The 22,441-nt window shown below is 36.5% G+C and overlaps 1 protein-coding gene across 3 annotated transcripts in view; it reads right to left on the bottom strand.

The window, feature by feature from the left end:
• LOC150092428 (uncharacterized) overlaps positions 1-22,441 on the bottom strand; it is a 353,827-nt gene that overhangs the window by 43,814 nt on the left and 287,572 nt on the right. For all 3 annotated transcript variants that reach the window (XM_090414980.1, XM_090414981.1, XM_090414982.1), the window contains 2 exons: positions 10,833-10,965; positions 4,468-4,612 (listed from right to left, as the gene is read on the bottom strand). In XM_090414980.1, the coding sequence (XP_090271106.1) occupies positions 4,468-4,612; positions 10,833-10,965 (278 nt within the window). The remainder of the gene's footprint in view (positions 1-4,467; positions 4,613-10,832; positions 10,966-22,441) is intronic.

Genomic DNA, 22,441 nt, shown 5'->3' with positions numbered 1-22,441 from the left:
TCTGACTGACTTCAGAGATGTTTACACTTAAGAGCCTGCAAGCCTTTCTCATACATACAAGTTTCAATAACAATCTTTCTAATGCTGCCATGTACAGCTTCAGCGACAAAAACATTGCCTTTGTTTTTAACACTCTAACATATTCTTATTAAAGCAGAATATACAATTAGCTTCAAAAGAGTTATTTGCAAAAACATCTAATACAAACTATACCGAGACAAACAAAGTTTATTTTTTTACAATATTCACATGGGACTTAACCTAAGTAAAAAATCAATGTAATGTGCTTTGGAATATTTAATATTTAAGCTACAATTGAGTTTTTACACTTTGCTTATAATCGTATTCACTCGGCTCGCTGTTTGACTTCAACTAATCCAAATTAATTCATTTACCCAGACTTATAAGAAAATTACTGATTAGACAATTTTAACAAAAAATAAATAAACAATAGCAATACACTTAAAGTGAACTAAAAATAATACAAAATAATGATAAATAAAATATTATGTTTTCAGTTTTAATTAAATTTGTAAGTAAGGAGGAATACACAAGAGATCGACCAAAAATCGCTCCGCGATTTTTGGTCAATGACCTAGCACAACCAAAAGAACAGGAAGGCGTTCGAAGTGGCTGTAGTACAATGGACCATATTCAAGTTGTACAACAGATTATGAAACTGTAATGTTTGATAATCATTACAGTGTAATGAATATCAGTTACCACTATGTCTTGGTTTTATTGATTATGAGAAAACATTCAATTCAGTAAAAACTTGTGCAATACTTAAAGCATTACGAAACCAACAAGTGGAAGAGCCATATGTCAGGACCATCAAATCAATGCCACAGCAGCAATTCATTTCATTGGAAACATTTCTATTGTGGAAATACAGAGAGGGATAACACAGGGTGACAATATCTACAAAATTATTCACAGCATGCCTAGAAGAAATATTGAAACTTCTTGATTGGGGAAGGGAAAGGTCTGAAGATAAATAGAAGTTATTGAAGCCATTTATGCTTTGCAGATGACATAGTTATCTTTACTTCAACGGTGCATGAATTACAGACCTGTATCCATGAACTTCAAATTGCTAGCAAAACAGCTGGCCTAAGGATAAACCTAAAGAAGACCCAAGTTATGTTCAATAGTTATCCAACCAGAAATAATAAAAATCAATAACGATGAAATTAAACAAGTAGATCATTACATATACTTAGGACAACAGATATCAATGGAACAAAATATCATGGATGAAATTAAAAGGTGCACAATGTTTGGGTGGAAAGCATTTGGAAAAATACATTCAGTATTCAAAAGCCAACTATATTGACATATGGCTGTGAAACATGGACACTAAAGGCAAAGGAAATTTAAAAATTAACAACGACACAATTTAGTATGGAAAGAAGTATGCTTGTTATCACAAGACCTGGATCACAAAAGGAATATGTGGATAAGAAACCAAACCAAAGTCTCTGATGTCATAGGAAGAGTGAAACATCTGAAGTGGCAATGGGCTGGACAAGATCAACAATGGAAAAAAAAGTAATGGATTGGATTCCACAAGCCGACCTAAATCATGGTTGATTGATGACATCATCAGATTTGCAGGATTGACATGGGAAAAGAGAACCATGGACAGACAGTCTTGGAATAATCTTGGAAAGGCCTTCACCCATCAGTGGATTGACAATGGCTGTTGATTATGAATATATATATATATATATATTATAGCCCTATGCTTTAATTAAAATTGTTATTTTAAAATAATAAAATTGTTAGCCCTATGCCTCTGATATATATATATATATATATATATATATATATATATCAGAGGTATAGGGCTAACCACCTTATCCTCAATACAGTAGCAGGTTAAATGAATAGAAAATCCTCGAACACTACAAGGTAAAAGAGGGAAGGAAGAAATAAGAATATATATATATATATATATATAAAATCTTTTCTTTAAAGCCTGTTTCAGAATTGCCCTAAGATGCATGCTAGCATCTTAGGGCAATTATACATTTTTATATTTTTTGAATTTAATTTTTTATTACCAGGAACTGATCTATTTCCATGTACTATAGCAAATATCACTAAAAGTTTAATTGTGATTTAATCACTAAATCTAAGCCCACAGATTTATGGGATCCTCCTAAACAAAATAAGCATGCAATGTTATATTGATTCTCAGTTTCAATTTCTAATGCAGTAAACATTGATAGATATATAACCCATATAAAAAAAAAGCTGTTTGAAGTCCTCAGTAATTATTAAGAGTGCAAAGGGGTCACTGAGACCAAAAAAAAAGTTTGAGAACTGCTGATATAAAGGATTGGTTGACAAAGGAGCTCCTGTCATTAAAATCAAAAATTATGCAGCTTCAACCCCCCCCACCCCTCCTGATGATTTCACTTGGAGTGACTAATATCACGTGGTGGTGCCGGAGAAGGATGTTGAGAGTCTCCTGGATGGACAAAAGGTCTAATGAAAGTATAATAAGTCAACTAAAAATCAAGAGGCAGCTATGTGATATTGTAAATGAAAAAATTCTCAAATATTTTAGTCACATTTCAAGATGTGAAAATGACAATCTGGAAAAACTTATCATTCAGGGCAAAGTGGAAGGAGAAAGAAAAAGAGGACACCCAAGAGCAAAAAAAGATCACTGGACTTACTATGGAGTTTGGCACTGCTGCAACAAAAGACAGAAAGAAATGGAGAGACATTGTAGCTAGGGTCAGGAGTCCTCAGACATGAGGAGACCGAGCAGGAAGAAGAAGAAGACTAATATCATATACCTTGAAAACTTTTTTGTTTTTTAGTAATATTGATATATCTCAATAAAAAATTGCAATATCTAAAACATAATAAAATTAATTGTTAAAATTTAAAACTCTTATGATGCAATCTTTGTTCTATCCTCAGACTGAAATAATATAATTCTTGTAGATAAACTTATACGTTGGTAATACATAACTGTCAGATTTTAGGGAAAGGCAACATGTACTAGAATATTAATTAAAAAACTTTAATTAATACTTTCTATATTTCGGTAATTTTACATTACCATCTTCAGGGAACATAAAAATAATGATATGCGCATGCAGGCACTAACAATAAACAAATATGGCTGAAAAAATATGCTGGAAGAAAGCCACTTTACTACACCGCAGTAAGTATAAATATGAGAGATTATTCCTGGAATTAGCCTGAGCTCTAAAAAACTCATCAAACCTCAACAAATTTGGATGCATGAGACTGCCCCAAATATGGAAAGCTTTGCATTCTAAGAACATCAGACCAACAGCCAAGACAGTCCAATTTAGTCCACTAGGGGGGCACCTTTAGGACTCTAGAATCGACTTTGGTTGTTTTCTTCAGCCATATTTATTTATTGTTAGTGCCTGAATGCACATATCATTATTTTTATGTTCCCTGAAAATGGTAATGTAACATTACTGAAATATAGGAAGTATTAATTAATATTCTAGTATACGTTGTTTTTAAAAATTAAGGGGATAAAAATCCCTTGTTGTTTTTCAGCCAGTAAGCGAAACTCTAAGATCGAGAACTACGATCTATGAGTTTCATGCAAAAGAACTATCGGTGAATCCAAGCATAAGTGACCACTTGGTAGTACAACACCAAGGAAACTCGAAGCAAAGGTGGAGCAAGCTCCCTCACTATCCTTGATATTTTCTCATAATGTAAAAACACAGCTCCTAGGAGATGTAATACTGTCATTACATTATGAGGAGAGGTCACTACCCAGATCGGTTTCAACCGTTTTTGAGGTCTCATCAGTGAGTAGGTAGACCTGGATGATATCGAGGTTTAAGTGAAAAGAACTTATATACCTTCACTATACGAATGCCATAATTGCTGAAAAACAACAAGGGATTTTTATCCCCTTAATTTTAATTAAGGTCGCCAGAACAATAGCCATTTGGCTTTTCATCTTAGTTATAATATATAGGCACACCTTTATGGCATTCGTATAGTGAAGGTATATAAGTTCTTTTCACTTAAAACTTGATATCATCCAGGTCTACCTACTCACTGATGAGACCTCAAAAACGGTTGAAACCAGTCTGGGTAGTGACCTCTCCTCATAATGTAATAACAGTATTACATCTCCTAGTAGCTGTGTTTTTACATTATGAGAAAATATCAAGGGTAGTGAGGGAGCTTGCTCCACCTTTGCTTTGAGTTGCCTTGGTGTTGTACTACCAAATGGTCACTTACACTTGGATTCGCTGATAGTTCTTCAGCACGAAACTCATAGATCGTAGTTCTTGATCTTAGATTTTCGCTTACTGGCTGAAAAACAACAAGGGATTTTTATCCCCTTAATTTTAATTAAGGTCACCAGAAAAATAGCCGTTTGGCTTTTCATACGTTATCTTTCCCTAAAATCTGACAATTATGAAATAAAAATAAACCTATAATACATACCACAATCATCTGTGCCAAAGCTCTTGTATCTTTTGTAATGACAAACAGTAAAACTTGACTATTTTCTATAGCTGAAGCTTCTAGGGGAATTAATCTGTCGCTCCAGTGTCCATCCTGGGGACTAAAATAGGTGAGCCCTTTCTTTCTGTAAATAAATAATACCGAACTGTAATTCCATAGGATGAAGATCTCTGTTTATTTAAAATTATGCATATTCTGTAGTATATTCTATAGTGTAATTATGTTTCATAGTATTTACTCAAGGACTTACTCTAGTGAGTATGGGAGTAGCAAACCTGAAGAACTTGATGTTGGGATCATGCCTTACCTCATATAACATACATCTGTTATATCTTCACCACCATGCTAAACTAGCGAATATGGATTTGGCTACTTTTCAGAAGAGCAAAAAAACAGCTCCATTGTTGATTTAAAAATCAATGCCTTAAAGTTTTGAAATTTACTGCTGCAATTATTACTACTTTAGCACTCCTTTAACTTATTCAGATGGAGGCATTAGAGTGGCACTTTGTGAAAGGCCATCAAAAGTTGCTGTTGAAAAGATAAGTTTTATTTTTGTAGTAAAGTAGTGATTTGAATTTGTGTTTTGGTGTTTGGTGTAGTTCGTTTATTTTTCATAGCTTAGCTTAAATGATAATTGTGGAGATTTGTGTGTTTGAAATGACTTTTACTATTTTTGAAGCTGGCAGTGAATGACAACAAAATAGCAGTAAAACAATATCAGTGCATCACACAGCATGAAAATTAAATGTAATTAATGGCATGGACTTTTCGAGAACGGTACATTGTCTTGAATGCAACATGTATACATGGCAGAATGTGGAGTGTGTGTTTGTGGAAAGACTGAACAGAAGATGAGAGAGAGAGGGTATGGATATGTCAAAAGTGTGATATTCTGTTAGACTACAAGTTATCAGTAAGTGAGAAACTGGTGAATGAAATGAAAGTGCTTAATTGTGGGAACAAGTGATTGTATAAATCATGGGACAAAAGCAAGTGGGAATGAAAGAAAGTATAGCTGAAGAAACAAAAGAGTGACACTGTGGGTGAAGGACAGTCAGAATGAAGAAATGAAAGAAACAAATGATAAACTAATAGATAGTTCAGTTGCCAAGATGCAAGACTTGAAAAATGAGTTGATCAGAATGAGAAGTGAAATGAAAAATATGCATAGTGAGATGAGAAGTTTGGTGGATAAGAATGGACGAGTACAAAAGGTTAAGATGAAAGTAGAGAAAAAGAGGTGATGCTGAGAACAGCGATGTGGAGATTCCATTATTATAGTTGTGATAAATGAGAGATTCCATAAGGTGTTTTCCAAGAGAGAGAGAGAGAGAGAATTAGCAGGATAATTGATGCATTAGATAAGAGATGTTCTAGCCTTGCAAGAGAACTTGAAATGACTGTCTAAATGGGAGTGTGTGCAGGGATGTCAGTTTAATGAAGCAAAGTGTATGGTTTTAAAATTTGGGAAGCAAAGATGAGATACAGAGTATAGTATTGGTGGAGATATATCTTAGAGAAGATGGAGAAGATGAAAGATCTGGGGGTAATGCTGGATAAGAACTTGAAATATCATGAACATTTTGCTGAAATTGTAAATACAACACAGCAGATTATGGGAATGATGAGTAGAAAACTGACATGTAGAAGTAAGGATGTTATGATTCCATTGTACATGGATTTGATGAGATATATGGATTACAGTGCAGATTATGTCTTCTAGTTTTCAAAACAATGATGAGTTGTTGGAATGTCGGAATCATAACTCTACATTCCAAAAACCAGTTTTTGGAATGTAGAGTTATGAAGACAGATTGCAAATTGGAGAGCCTAGTGGACTGAAAGAAAAAAGGGGACATGATTGAGATATATAAGCTGGTAAGGAATAATTACATGATTAACATAGATGACATTTTTCACAAAAGTCTGGAGACAATGGGAGAACACAAGACCATCGATGAAAGCTGTATAAGAAAAGTGTGAGCAAGGGAGCGGGGAGTAGATTTTTTGCATGAAGAGTAGTGGGTGATTGGAATACACTGCCTGAGAGTGTGTGTGGGGAGTGCAGAAACAGTGAATGCATTTAAAGCAAGGTATGCTGAGCTGTGCATGTGAGGGTGAGACCCTCTACAATAAGTCTTTTGACTCTATGGAGGTTTGATGATGATGATAATAATTACTTGAAGCAGAATGTGATGGAAGAGACTAGGGGTATGAGAGTTTTGGATTTTGTTACCGATTCATAAGACCTGTTCATAACATTACCTCTAATTGGGGAAAATGATCAAGTGGTCTTGACTTGGGAGATAACAGAATGTGGAAATTCCAGTTAAGACAGGGTATACGTGGAGCTGTGAGGTAGATGATTATGACACACTTAGGAGGCAGCTTGAAGGAGTACCGTTGCATAAAGTTCTGAGAGAAGGATGTTCACAGTGCATGTGGGAGAGTCAAAGGATATCTGGAGGAGGAAGCAATATCACCCTCTATACCGATGAGTGCAAAGACTCATCGAGGGACAGTGCGCCAACAGCACCAAACAATTGTTCCCTTCCAACTACTAATTGTGCTCAAACTTGCTTAACTTTTTGCTGAGACATTAGTAGCAGAGGCTCTACCCATCGATGAGTATGACCAATCGACCAGCCTTGATAAAACATTTAAGTTACTTAAAGGATTTTATAGCATTGATGTAGGGGAAATGTTTCAGCACTTGGCTTGGCTAGAGGGAACAGAACAAGAAGTCATCACTGTAAGCTGGGTAAGAGTGTGGTTAGCAAAGACATGAGAATTAGATTTTTTTCTTGGAAAGTGGTGAATGAATGGAATGGGTTGCCTGAGTCAGTTGTAAGTGCTATGTCTGGAGAGGTGCAATAGATATTGTGATGATGGCTGGGATCTCCCATGGTGAGTTTTAGGACTCCATGGAGGTGCCCATGCAATAATAATAATAATAAACCTACAATATTTGAGGGTATGACCATAAAACAGGTCAGCAGGATGGCCAATACATAGTACATGAGCCTGAACTTAAGGGAAATACATTGGGCAGAGACCTTCCTGGTCAGTTAGCAAATAATTCTGCTGCCACGTACTTTGCCAGTTCATGCCTGGAGGAAGTGAAATTGTAATATGCAGAAGCCACACAACAGACTGGATGATGCTGTCTCTGTGTGAGAAGCATGTTTGTGTATCATTCACTCCACCATATCCCCAAATCTTAACTCCTTAACATTAATTGAACCATGTAAATCAACATAAATTTTTTTAGCACTGCAGACCAAAAAATATTTCCCTAAAAAAAACTCATAAAATTTTAACCAAAAAACTTAAAAAAAAAACCAATGATAATCCAAACAACAAAAGCATTAAAAAAACTTCCTATCTACTTCAACATGTGGTTTTAACATGAACTTAAATGATGCACACACACATCATTTAAATTCATGTTGCACAATTCCTTCTGCAACAAGAGTGGAACCTATGCATTTGTAAAGTCTGACAATCTGTGCCAGAGAATGGAAATCTTGAATCCCCTCTTCACAACTTGCTGTGGCTCAAAAGTTCCTTTTCCCATGCAGTTCATCTGCTGTGTTAATTGATTTCCAAATTTCGATAACTATTCTGACCTTTTCCATTATTTGCATGAAGCTTGATCATCTACAGTCCAAATACCCAAATATCAAGGTCATCTTTTTTGGGGACTTCAATGTTCACAACACAGAATGGCTACCCTTTTCCAATTCCACTGATCAAGCCATAAGAGATGCAGAGATATCTGATGTTAGTAGCAATCTTACACAAACTGTCCATCTCTCCACCCTGATAATCTTTGTCACTCTCAACACCCTTGATCTTTTTTTTTTTTTTAACCAGTTCTCCTCATAAATACAATGTATTTATAGGAGAACTGGTGTATTTATCTGCAGATATCAGCAATTTAGACATGGTCTGAAATGCTCTTAGTAATTCACACCATAACTTCATCCAAGTCTGCTTTTCTTGTAGAATACATACCTTTCACTCAGTCACTCTCTGTCTAGCATTCTTTAATACTATGACAGTGCCAAATCGAATGAACTGCTTGATTCTACTTCTCCTTTGGACTAACACTACTTTGGTCTCAGAGACACCTGCTCCAACTGAATAACTGAAATAATTCTTGCTGGAATGAAGGCCTTCATCCCCATTCCATTCAAAAGTCCAAACCACTATCCAAACATTGTGTTTCTAACAAGAGTACAAAGGAAGTCCAAGAAAACAATTCAGGAATTTAGCATATTGCAAGTGGCTTGACAACAAAATCCAAGCAATCCACTCAGTCTACAGTGCAGCATGCAATAACTGCAAAAAGACCATCAACCAATCCAAAACGTAATTTGAAAGAGTCAAGTTCTACAAACCTACCTCCTGCTGAGCTTTCTGGTCCTTTGCTAAGGCCAGGTGCAACTTCTATCCAATTCTCTAGCTCTCTCTCTCTCTCACACACACACCCAGATGATACCATTGAGATATCACTCAAAACTTGGCATCGTTCTTCTCCTCCAACCCCTACACAAAGTATTCCCCCCCCCCTGCCGTCATGCCACTTTACCAAGAACTATTACTTACTGCATGTCTCATTTATGTTTGCTGTCAGAAAAACATCAAAGATGAACAGACTGAATACTGACGAGTCTTCTGGTTCTGATAATATATCTTTCAAACTGTTTAAAACTTGTACATCTGAATTAATGCTCATCTTGCATTGTCTTTTCAATCTTTTACGCTCACGTGGCATCTGTCCTACAAGATGTAAACAAGCCTATATCCATCTAATCCAGTCATCAACCTACTGCACTCACCTCTCATCGGCAATAAGCTTTTTTCACACCTAGATGACCATCAATTACTCATAAACACTCACCACCATAAGCTTCTTCTAGAATTGGATAGAATTGAATATTTCTGTAGTATAGTAAATCTTCATTTAATTTCTGGAATTGAGACCACATGTTTCTATACATAAAATATTTTATTAAAATAAACAATATAACCCAATATTGTAAGTTTTGTAAGTTGTTGGATGCAAGTTCGATATCAGGGGTACAAAACTTGTGTAAAAAAAAAAAAAAAAATTAGAAAAATTAACTACACATAACAGATGTTATCAGAACTGGTACATATAAACAAAGTGACCAGGAAAAAGCTCTTTTGTGTTAATTAGCATGTAGGTGGTGGAACAATGCAGTTGTTACTGTCATATTCTGTGGCATGACATATGTCATATCCTAGTTCTACAGTTGTTAGATTTTTGATGAAAGTAGACCAAACTTGGTTTAATCCTACACCAAGTTTCACTAAACTGGCTGATACCATCCCACCACTTTTCTTAAAGCCCAAACTTACAAGGAGGACAACATCTGCCAGCTATCTAGCTTCAAGCATACTGACTCAACTTATCATCATGCACTTTTATTCCTTTTACCTCTGTACTTTGGAACAGTTTCTTCCAACAGTCTACAACAACCTACAGTTATTTAAAGAAACACATTAACAAATCCCTTCTTTCTTGTTGCACATACATGCAACTGATATATAGGTTTTACAACCTCTTATTGTGTGCATGGGGGGGGGGGGGAAAGTCAGTGACAAATTCTGAGTCAAGAACCATGGCTGTACTGGTCATTTGAATTCTCCTCATAGTGTAACACTATCAAACATTAGCAAAAAAAAAAAAATTCAGAAACCTACAACTTTCTTTTATCCTAAACCAGTAAATACAACCACCCAAAATCCTTTGCAATGCCCTCACTCCTGTTGATCGCATTCTAAATCTTTGTTTCCAGCAGATTTCTTCCTATCATTCATTCCGTCTTCTCTATAAGAAATTTACCATAAAATATCCTATTTCTCACCTCCTTTCTGCTGCTAAGCATGGCAAACTATCTTATTTTCTTTACAAAGATGCTCTTGGTTTTTGTCACTCATATTTCATCTGCTACTATAGCCTCTTCATGTCTCTTCCATCATATTTCTCTCTGAAGCTTTCACCCTGAATCTCTCTTCAAAGAAGACTCAGTTTTGAGTAACTGAGTAACACAACTTTAATGTCATTTTTTAAATGTAGATATTCTTGCACTGCATCAGCACATTCGATTAATTAAACAAGTGTTGGTCAAACATACATTTTAAAGAACATATTATATAACAATGCAAATGTCAATTCAAATATGAGTTTATCGTATGGATATCTAATTACGAACTCTTTAAAAATCACCTTTTGGCATTCTAGTATATCGGTAATTTGGGAAGGCAAGCTGTCTACTGAAAATGATTGGATACAATATTTTCATACTCACTTAAGTATTGGAATGGCAATGTTCTCTCTCCAAGTTGAAGGCCTTCCTGATCCTCCCAAATATATATCACGACAATGAGAAGCAAATGAAACCTCACCATTACAATTTGAATTATGATTAGGAAGCATCCACTCTAAAAAGTTCAAAAGTAAATTATGCATAAGAAAGCATGAAAAGAAAAGCAACTTTAGATTATACATGAGCTGTTCAAGAAATACTGCATTACCCTTTAATGAAGAAATAAGGTTTTTTTTTGTGTTTTTTTTAAACTAAATCCTTTTCAAAATAATAATTTCCATATGTGATCCTTTATAAGTAACCATAAAAACTTTAAGAACAACAGAATGAAAAAAATAATACTGTTATATATGTTTTTGAGAAACATTATTACACAAAGCAGAATTTTTCTAAGAAAATTCTAGATCCAACCATACATTACTCAAAATTTACTTTGCTATCAAAATACAATCTTATTTTACTCACTTTGAGATTTTATTATATCAAATGACATGAAGTGCTAAAAAACCTATAGTACATTAATGCTATGCATGGGCAGTGTTCATCCTTTCATCCTTTTGAAAAAGAGATGACCAAATATGTGACCTATGAGACCTAATCAAGGCCTTATGCATTTAAACCATAATTATTATTATTGTTGATGTTTTTCTTAAATAGATAAAGATTGTAGTCATGAAGAGCAACATAATGGAAGCTGGGCAAGAACGTGGTTGACAAGGGTGTTAGAGCTAGGTTTTTTACTTGGAGAGTAGTGAATGAGTGGAATAAGCTTCCAGAGTCTGTTGTGGGTGCTACGACCATGAATGAGTTCATAGCAAGGTACGATTAGATATTGTGTGAATGTCGAATAGTTGTTCTTGACATGATGTTAGGGCCTCCCTCGATGAGTCTGTCGACTCCTTGGAGTTGCCGGAACAACAACAACAATAATAATAATAATAACGAAGACCCTAGAGGAAAAAAAAAAGATATAAATGGAACGAAAAAAGGAAGGCAAAAGTTGGTTTGGTGGGTTTGAGCAGTTGCTTGAGTATTGTTAAAGGGACTAACAGGAGAAGGAAGAGTAATAGTAGCTAGTTCAGTAGAGCAGTTCGGTAGATTCATTGAAATACCTATTTGTAAATGGTAAAAACAGAGCATTTATGAGAAAGTGATTCATCACTTTTGAAGAGAATCTGTAAGAGAAGGATCACCAATTAACCAGATTACCCTCTTCTAAATGGCATCATGCATTTTGGTAAGAATTATTATTATCATTATTAGTAGTGGGAGGTCTCTCTTTCTCTCACTCACACACACACACACACACACACACACACACACACACACACACACACACACACACACACACACACACACACACACACACACACACAGAGTTCATCAGACTGTGCTTTAAGTGCACTCACATTCTGTATTCCAATCATTCACCAATCTTATGCAAAAATCAAAGATTTTTGCTTTGCTCTCTTGTTCAGATCCTCCTTAGAGTTCCAGGAATGATCTCTTGTTTTTACCCCTCCCCATCTCTCAACATTCCAGGAAACCCTTAATCAATTGCCTCCAGACTCTTTTCAATATCTTTTCATCCTTTTGTAAAGTAGATGACCAAATATGTGACCATATGAGACCTAATCAAGGACTTATGCAGTTAAACCATAATTATTATTATTAACATTTGACCTCCATGGAGTCAGAGACTCATCATGGAAGGTATACACACTATTGCACACAATGCTCATCCAACCGTGCTTTAAACTGATGCAATGTGACTACACCCACAATGCACTCAGGCAATGCATGCCACTCACCAACCACTCTCCATGAAAAGAACCTACTCTTCATTCCTCTGCTCACACCCTCTTCATACAGTTTCTTGTTCTATCCCCCCCCCCCTCTCTCTCCCACTCTATAAAATAGAGTGGGGGAGAGGACTTCTTTGAACTCCTTGGACTTCTACCTGGGAGGACTCTAAAGGATGTAGTGTATCACAGAAAACCAGCTAGACTGGGGGCCCTTCAAAAAGAAATTGAAACAACATGCGCAACAATCCCACTGAACACTTTGGCCAACGGTGCCCAAGTAGCAGTTCGCCATAATAATAAGTGTCTGGAAACTAATGGTAACCACTTTGAGCACCTTGTGTAATTGTAGAAGTCAAAAGTAACTTGTATTTATCCCTTGATGTCTGTGTAAATTTAATATTACAATAATTTTTATACAGGTTTTTCTTTTGCTGAAGTGTGTATACATTTTTTTGACGGACTCTGTATATCCCTCTCAATTATATACTTTACATCCCATCTTTCTTTTCAAATTTTAAACCCTTACACTTTGCAGCATCAAACTGGCAATCCCACACCCATTCACTTACCATATTCAAGTCCACTTATAAAGTCACACATCTGCTCTACTACTCATAGTTTTTCCCAACTTTGCATCATTTGTGAACAACTGGATAATCCCATTCAAACTTTTCCCAATATTATTAACACACAAGTTAAACTTGTATGTTAATGATACTTGATGACAGCCAATGAACTGCAAAAAGAGAGCATAAGTTCAACTGCAGGCCAGTGAAAATAGCACATTTGAGGCTATCTGGTGTGAGATTGAGACCAGCATAACAAAATATACAGTTGGATGCTGCTATAGAGCAGGGGATGGAAAAGATGATCGAGATAGTATGCATCAGCATACAGAACTCAACGAGTGGAGGAAAAGTAATTATTATGGGGAATTTCAATTATGGAAACATAAATTGGAAGAAGGAGAGGACACATGAGAGGAAGGAAATGAGTTTTATGCAGTTACTAAGGAATAATTACCTGATACAGCATGTAATGGAATATACCAGGGGATTCGAGAGTACTCAATCTAGTAACTGAATCTGAGAATTCATCTATAATGAATATGACCATGTTGTCACCAATCAGTGAAATGTCCAAATATGTGGAATTTTCAGTTAAGACAGAATATATGTGGAATTAAAGAGCTAGTAAGTGTGACAAGCTTAGGAGATTGCTTGGATCGGTGTAATGGCATGTAAAACAGCAAGGGCTGGATGATGATAGTCTGCCTAGAGTCAGGAGAGTAAATCAAGTGGGAATTAAATGGATGAATATTATCATCAAGCTGGAGATGCAAAAAAAGAAACAATTGTGATAGAATTTAAAAAGAGAGAGAGAGGTGACCTGTAGGCACATGAACAGTACAAGGCACAGGCCAGAAGGGTATCTAGTGTGGTAAGAAAGGCAAAAGCAGATTATGAAAGGAAGACAGCAATGCAGGCTAAAGAGAATCCCAAACGGTTCTTTCGATATGCTGCAAGTAAAAGAAATATGGCAAAATGATTTTAAGGAATGCTGATGGTAGGGAGGTAACTGAATCAGTTGAAATAGTAGAATTACTAAGTGAACACTTTGCAAGAGCATATCATCCAGGTGGTGATATTGCAGGAATGAGAGAGCCAAAAGATTATGAGAACTAAGGTAAATGAAATGGAGGTGCATAGCATATTACAAAACCTTAATGTGAATACAGCTGTGGGATTAAATGGTATACTAGCTTGAGTTTTACGTCAAGCAGTGAGGGAAATGTCAGTGCCATTGACCATGTTGTTTAATCTAAGTCTCAGCTCTGGTGACTCCCACTACTACTATGTTCACTGGGCATCCACAGATGCCGTATGGTCGCTCCAATGCTCGGTGATATGCCACACCAAGCCTCGCCATGTAGTCCTATTGTTTGCTTTTCTGGAGGCCTCAACTCTCTGAGGATCAGTCACTCCACACACACACACCATCCATCCATCTCATTGATGGTCTATTCCTTCCTCTTTTTCCAGGAACTTTAGCTTCTATTACTGTTCTGAGAAGTCACCCCATCCATCGTTTCAATGTGTCCAAAATATTTTACCTTTCTTCTGTCAATACCTTAAGGAGTCTTAAAGTTCTACTGATCTTTTCTAACACCCATTCATTTGTATGCCTTTCAGTATATGATATTCTCAACAGCCTTCTGTAACACCACATCTCAAAAGCAGATATCTGTTTCTTATCTGACCTTTTTAGGTTCCAAGTCTCACATCCATAAGTTGCTGTTGGAAAAACAACCGCATCCAAAATCCTCAACTTTGTTCCCATAGATCCATCCTTCCAGATTTTAGACAAGTCTCTGACTGTTTGTTTTAGCCATTCCTAACCCTCTTCTGACATCTTCTGAACAGCAATTCTTCACATTAATAATGGATCCCAGGTACTCAAACTTGCTGACTTCCTCAATTCTTTCTCCATTAAGGTACACTTGTTTCTCAAGAGCTTCTTGTTTGCATTTCCTTCGAGAACCATAATCTTTGTCTTGCTAGGATTGAGTTGAAGTCCTCTGTTATTACTGATCTTATTAGCTTTGTCAAGAATTAGTCCTAGTTCTTCCATGTCATTACGAAGAAGTACTGTATCATCAGCATACCTCAGATTACTGATCAATCTACTCCTATCCTAATTCCTGTCTCGATCTCATCCAATGCTTCACGCATGATGTCCTCTGCATACATACTAAACAAGTGATGAGAAAGTAAACATCCTTGCCTAACTCCTTTTCCTACTTGAAGCCAGTCAGTCAATCCAACACCTGTTCTTACCACGGCTTCTTACTCCCTGTATAAGTTAGCTATCAACCTGATAGTGTATTGAGGAAAACCCATCTGACTGACTATCTGAAACTTACCAGATAGTCAGTCTCCAATCCATTGCACTAATGTATGATCCATCTTTTCCTAATTATCAACTTGCCACATGGCAATCTATCAAAAGTTGTCACTAAGCAGATTACTAAAACATGATCTTCTTTTAGTAAACCCATGTTTATTGATCAAAGGCTGTCAACTGCTGCTGTCAACTCAGTTGTGGATCTTGGTGCACACTAACCTCTCCACTAACACTTTAACAACAACACCTGACACACACACAGGGTTGCCTATAATTTGTAGCTTGAGTCTTGTAACTTCCTTTATGAAGCGTGGTAGAACCTTGCCATCCTTCCACTCCTTTGGAAGTTGGCCCACTGTAAGGCTCATATTAAACAAGTCTGTCAAGGCACATATCAGCTAGTAACATATTCCCTCAAAACATGCAGTGATATATCATCAAGTCCCAAATTGCCATTATTAACATAAAGTTTACTCAATTCTCCATATACCTTCTGCCTGCTCATAGTCAGTCTCTCTTCCTCCCTTCCCATTGCACTCAAACTCTGCATGTTTTCACATCCACAAGAATGAAATACATTTATGTACTACTCATTTAATATATCAACTATATTCTCTGCAGCAGTTATCCTTATACCATTTTCACTGACCTGTGTCCTTCCATAATCACTCTTTCTTATACTGGCTATGTATTGAACTCTGTAGTTTTTTGTTTTTTTTTACTTTATTAGCTAACTGCTGCTCATACTGCACTTTTGCTACCCTTTACAAAGCAAGTCACCTTCTTAGCCTGTTTTATGTAGTCCTCATGCAAATAATTATTGTCACTCATCTTATGCTTCTCCAAAATGTGTTCTTACTCCATTTCACACCCACCTTATTTAACCTGATTGTTGGAATACATTCAGATTCTGCTAAATAGTTCTTGAATAGCACCCAAGTAGCTTTAATCTCCTTCCCACCTAACTCCTCATTCGATGATATTGCTGCAAGCTATTTCCTGAACTTTTCATGTCACCCATCTTGTAGTTCCATATATATCCTTTCCTCACAGAAGTCCTCATATAGGCAACCACTCAGGTAATCACTTGATGGTCACTCTTACAGCTAAAGAGAGATCTTACATCTCATTTATAATGATCTCCTCACTGATGAAATGATCAAATGCAAGATTTTCAATCCTTGCATGTTCTCTATTACATACTGCCGAGACATTCGTTTTCTTTACTACTGGATTCCATCTCACCATTCCAATCTATATTACTATCATTAAAATCACTCATGATGATAACCCTTTTTGTATTTGCTTATACATTTTATTGTCATTGCCCTCCACCTTACCAGGTCTACAGCAACATCCCATAAATATTTCATTCTATCCACCTCTACCTCACACCATACTGCCTCAAAACTATTGCCATTATTTCTCCCTTAAATCTCTACTTGGCATGGGCACAACTCCTTTTCTATCATCAACTTCCCTCTTTGCCATTTCTATTTTCATGAGAAGTATTTCACCCATTCATCTCTATTCCTATCAGGATGTCATTCTCATCCAACCTTGTCTTACTTATTCCAACACTTTTTTGGGTGGGTGTTTACAAACTTAAAGTGCAAGAATTTCATTCCCTTATTACTTCTTGCATTCTTATACAAGATAACAGTTAATTTCTGGATCTATAACAAGTCCCACTGATACCATTTCTCAGATGTGACTCCTCTGCCATTTCTCTCTCTCATTACCTACCCGAGACCTCCTAGACCCAAATGCTATTCCCCCCCCCCTTCCCAAATCCAAGGTCATCCCATTCCTTTCTTGTCTACTTGCACATTCACTTTCTCTTCCAGCATTGACCTTTCTTATTCCGTTTCACTGTCTGCTCTCCCCACCCAATTTCCCTCTCTGGCTTGCACTCCAGTTCTTTCAGTATCCTCACTCATGCTACTAACATCTTCATTCATAAACATTCCTATAATCCCTCCTACTTTGCTCTTCTACATTGCCCAGATCCATTGTAGCCATCATTACTCTCCCTTCCAGCAACAGCATCTTCGGATGACTGATGCCAAACCTATCAAATGCAGTCCATTTGATAGGCAGTCCATTTGATAGCTCTTATATAGATTCATTCATCCTACACATTCACAAACTGCACTCTTTTCTTTTCATATATTTCTGCTAATACATCATTCATGTTTTGCTAACATATCATTCATGATCTTTGTTCACTGCCTCCACTGATCATTGTCACACCTGGGCAACCACCTTTCCTCCACTACAAGAAATAAGAAAAGCCTCATTGACTAAGTCATTGTCGACAGTGATATCTTCATGCTGGTTCAGGCTATAAGAGTGTACAGGTATTTGAAATTGGAAGTGACCCTCACTTAGTTCTAAGTATGGTAAACTGTAAAGAAGGTAAAGAAAAAAGGTAAAAGAGGGTAAAAAAAGGTTTTTAAAAGAATTAAAGTTGAACAACTTTTACAGATAAACTATAGACTTAAGAAACCAAACCTTGACTCAGTGAAAAACTCTGAAGAAAACACTGATTGATTCAGCTGGAGGAGGCATGTGGACACACAAAGTTAAAGAAGCAGTCCTGGAAAAGAAGAAAGCATGCCAAAAGTTCTTAGCAAATAAGTTGGTAGATGCCCTACAATACAGAGAAAAATGCAAGGGAGCTAAGATATGTGTGAAAGTAGCTAAACAAAAGTCATGGGAAAACTGCAGTAAGAATATAGAAAATAAATAGCAGGAAGGTAGCAAAATGTTCTGGAGGCTATTGAAAAAGTCCACTTATTTTTCAATAAGAACAATCTGTAAGCTTTTTTCTTGTTTCACTTAACAGTGAAACAAGAAGTGACAGAGCCTAGAAGAAAATATTCAAGAGAAATGTAAACAGGAGTAGATTTCAATACAGTCATACCCTGACTTACACGAATCCGGAGTTACGCGATTTCTTATATGTACGTATTCCCGTCCCGCTTCACCACTAGTAGTATCTTTCCGGCGCCGGCCGCATTCGCCAATATCGCACATGCTGTGAACAAGCACTGACGTGTTCCGTGCAGTCTCCATTCATACACGATTTTTATAGTCTACAAACCTTGCGATTGTTTAATGTTATGTTCTTGATAAAAATTTTATCACATAAAAAATAATAATGTCGTCCAAAAGAAGCAAGTCCGATTTCTTTTATAGCTAGCAAGAAAAGAAAAACATTGACTTTGAAAACAAAACTGAACATTATTAAGGATTTTGAAGGCAGAATGAAAATTTGTGAGCTAGTCAAGAAGTTCGATCTACAGAAATCCACAGTAAGAACAATCATAAAAGAAACGTTTGCAGATTTTGGAGGACATAGATTCTAATGAGGAACGAATTGTAGCCACAAGGCAAAGAATAAAAAAATCATTAGCTTCCTATGAAGACATTTTACGTGACAAGAAAAAGACATTATGCTGTCAGACGAATCTATTAGATTTAATGAAATCATCAAGGGGTGCTTAAGGGTCAAAGCTGTATAACTGAGAGGAGACCTCCACATAGCCTTTAAAGGAATGCGGAGAACCGACCAGGGCTTCTGACCTAATGTCCAATCCTCACCTTCTCGTGGTGCACCCTGTTGGGTATCTACTTTGATACTGAACGAACGAGGATGGGCTGGCAATTTGGGATTTAGCCGACCAAATTGTATTCTTATTGGTTAAACCAAAATAAAAACTGATGGTACAACATGACAAAATTTCATGCCGGCTGGGGCGTCGCCCGGTTAAACAACGCCCCCGTTGTTTTCGCCAGGGAACCAGGGCGAACAGCGAAAAGTCAGCTACTGGAACAAATCTGAAAACAAACCCCAACTCAACATCACCAGAGTTAAAGATCGGTACTATCAACGTAAGAAGCCTGAATGGCAAAGAAATGGAGCTAGCTGAGGAATTAGATAAGTACCAGATCGACATAATAGGGATGACTGAAACAAAAAAGACCAAAACTGGTGAGATCTTTCTGAGCAATAAATACAAAATGTTATATTTAGGCAATAACAATCAAGGAAAAGAAGGAGTAGCCATAGTATTCAACACAAAATATGAGGCTAATCTTCTTGAATGGCAGTCAGTCTCAAGTAGAGTAATGTGGGCAAATATGAGAATGGGGAACTGGACAATGAGACTTATTTGTGCCTATGGTCCCACAGAAGGCTCTACTAAGGTAGAAGTGGAGGAATTTTTTGAGGCTTTAGAAAAAGCAACTGACACAATGAAAAAGGAAAAGTTGGTCCTTGTTGGGGATCTAAATAGTAGAGTAGGAAATGATTGTGAGACATACAAAAATATTTTGGGAAAATTTGGAGAAAAGAGCAAAGCTAATAATAATGGCAAATATCTGTTGGATTTCTGCTCAGGACATGGACTGGTTATTACCAACACCATGTTCCAACATAAAAATGTGCACAAATTCACATGGAGAGAAGAGACAAGGAATAAGAAAAGTCTCATTGACTATGTTATTGTTGATAGTGATGTTTTCTCCCTGGTGCAGGACACCAGAGTGTACAGAGGATTTGAAATTGGAAGTGATCACTATTTAGTCTTGAGCAGGATAAAATTGAATTTCATATTGAAAAGAATAACATGTAAGAAAGTTTTAAAGCGAATAAAAGTTGAGCAGCTCTCAGATGTAAACTGTAGACTAAAATACAGAAATATTATTGAAAAGAAAATGAAAGAGTTTGAGAACAGGAATCAAACCTTGGAGATTCAGTGGCAAACTCTGAAGGAAACATTGATTGATTCTGCCAGAGAGGCATGTGGTGAGGTTGTGTGCAAAGATAAAAAAATCAGAACTCCTTGGTGGACACAGGAAGTTAAAGAGACAGTGAAGGAAAAGAAGAAAGCATATCAAAAGTTCCTGGCAAATAAGTCAGCTTTTACTCTTACAGAATACAGAGACAAATGTAAGAAAGCTAAACAGTGTGTAAAACTAGCTAAACAAAAGTCATGGGAGGACTTTGGCAAGAATATAGAAAATAAATATCAAGAAGGTGGCAAAATATTCTGGAGGTTGTTGAAGAAGCTTAGGAATTGAGGAAAGAGTGCTGTAAAAGGAATTAGAGATGATAAAGGTGAAATGAAAATAGGAGAAAAAGATATCCTTGAAGTATGGAGTAATTACTTTGAAAAACTGCTAAATGAAACAAGCAGTGATGACAGCACAGTGATAAAAAACACTGACCAGGCATGCAGTCAGGAATACATATCCATACTTGAAGTAGAAAAAGCCATCAAAGGCTTGAAATGTGGAAAGGCAGCAGGAGTAGATGATATTCGACCAGAAATGCTGAAGTATGGTGGTATAAGAGTCTTACAGTGGCTGCACTGCATAGTTCAGAAAGCCTGGACAGAGGGACGAATTCCCGATGATTGGAGTAGAGCTCTCATAGTACCCATATATAAAAAAGGAAATAAAACTGAATGTGAGAATTACAGAGGTATTTCCCTACTGAGTGTTCCTGGCAAGATCTATGCAAGTATACTTGAGAAACGGTTGAGAAGAATTGTGGAAGAAAAGCTTGGTGAAGAACAAGCTGGATTCAGGCCAAATAGAGGCTGTCAGGATCAGATCTTCACTTTACGACAAATAGTCGAGAAAGCATGGGAATATAACAAAGATCTGTATTTAAGTTTTGTCGATTTGGAAAAGGCATATGACAAGGTGCCAAGAGAGAAGCTATTCAATACGCTGCAGTTATATGGTGTCAATGGGGCATTATATCAAGCAATACTTAGTCTTTATTTGAGTTGTGAGTCAGCAGTTAGAATTGAAGGAAGTACAGGAAGATGGTTTAATGTTAAATCTGGTGTGAGACAAGGATGTACATTATCCCCTCTGTTATTCATTATCTATATGGATCACATTATGAAGGAATGTGGTATTAAACCTGATATCAAAATTGGAGATGTTAATGTCAGCTCTTTGCTTTATGCGGATGATGTTAAACTTCTAAATAAATCCGCTACAAGTCTGCAAGATTCTCTGACTAAATTGAATAGCTGTTGTAATAGATATGGTATGAAGGTCAGCAATAAAAAGACAAAGACAATGAAAATAGGCAGAATCATTGAAAATGTCAACTGTGTTGTGAATGGAGAACCTGTGGAACAAGTAAAACATTTTAGCTACTTAGGCACAATTTTTACTGAAGATGGTAAACTAAATATAGAAATAGACAACAGAATCAGCAAAGCTGGTATCGTGGGAAGTCAATTGAATAAATTCATATGGAATAAGAAAGAAATTAGTCGGAACACTAAATTAGCTGTATACAAAACTGTGTTCAAACCAATTTTAACTTATGGATCTGAGAGCTGGGTCAGAAGTAAAACACTTGACCAAAGACTAGAGACCGCAGATATGAGAGTCCTGAGAAAGATTAGAGGCGTGAACAGATGGCATCAATGGCAATATCATATTAAAAACGAGGATATTAGGAAAGAACTTGACATTGTCAGCATCCAGGAATGCGTTAGCAGAGCTAATCTCAGATGGTATGGTCACTTAAATAGAATGGGAGAGGAAAGATTAGCAAAACAAGTGTTCTCTGCCAGGTTGGCAGGAAAACGACCCAGAGGAAGACCAAGATATAGGTGGATTGATACGGTACAAAGTGCCTTAGACGACAGAAATATAAGATCTGATAATGTTGGAGTCTTGACAAGTAACAGACTGATTTGGAGGAAAATTGTAGATAGGAAGTTAGTAACGATGTAATTTTTTCATGTAGTACTGTCATATCCTGTACACCCCTTGAGGGTAAATGGCAGGAATTTGATGATGATGATGATGATGAAATCATCAACATCAAAAATAACTTTGATTATA

This window comes from Typopeltis vanoorti, chromosome 26, assembly GCF_054136105.1.
Source record: "Typopeltis vanoorti isolate ZY-2024b chromosome 26, IOZ_Tvanoo_1.0, whole genome shotgun sequence".
Lineage (NCBI taxonomy): Eukaryota > Metazoa > Arthropoda > Arachnida > Uropygi > Thelyphonidae > Typopeltis > Typopeltis vanoorti.
The sequence above is the reverse complement of the archived record's forward strand: the minus strand, read 5'-3'. Positions and strand labels throughout refer to the sequence as shown.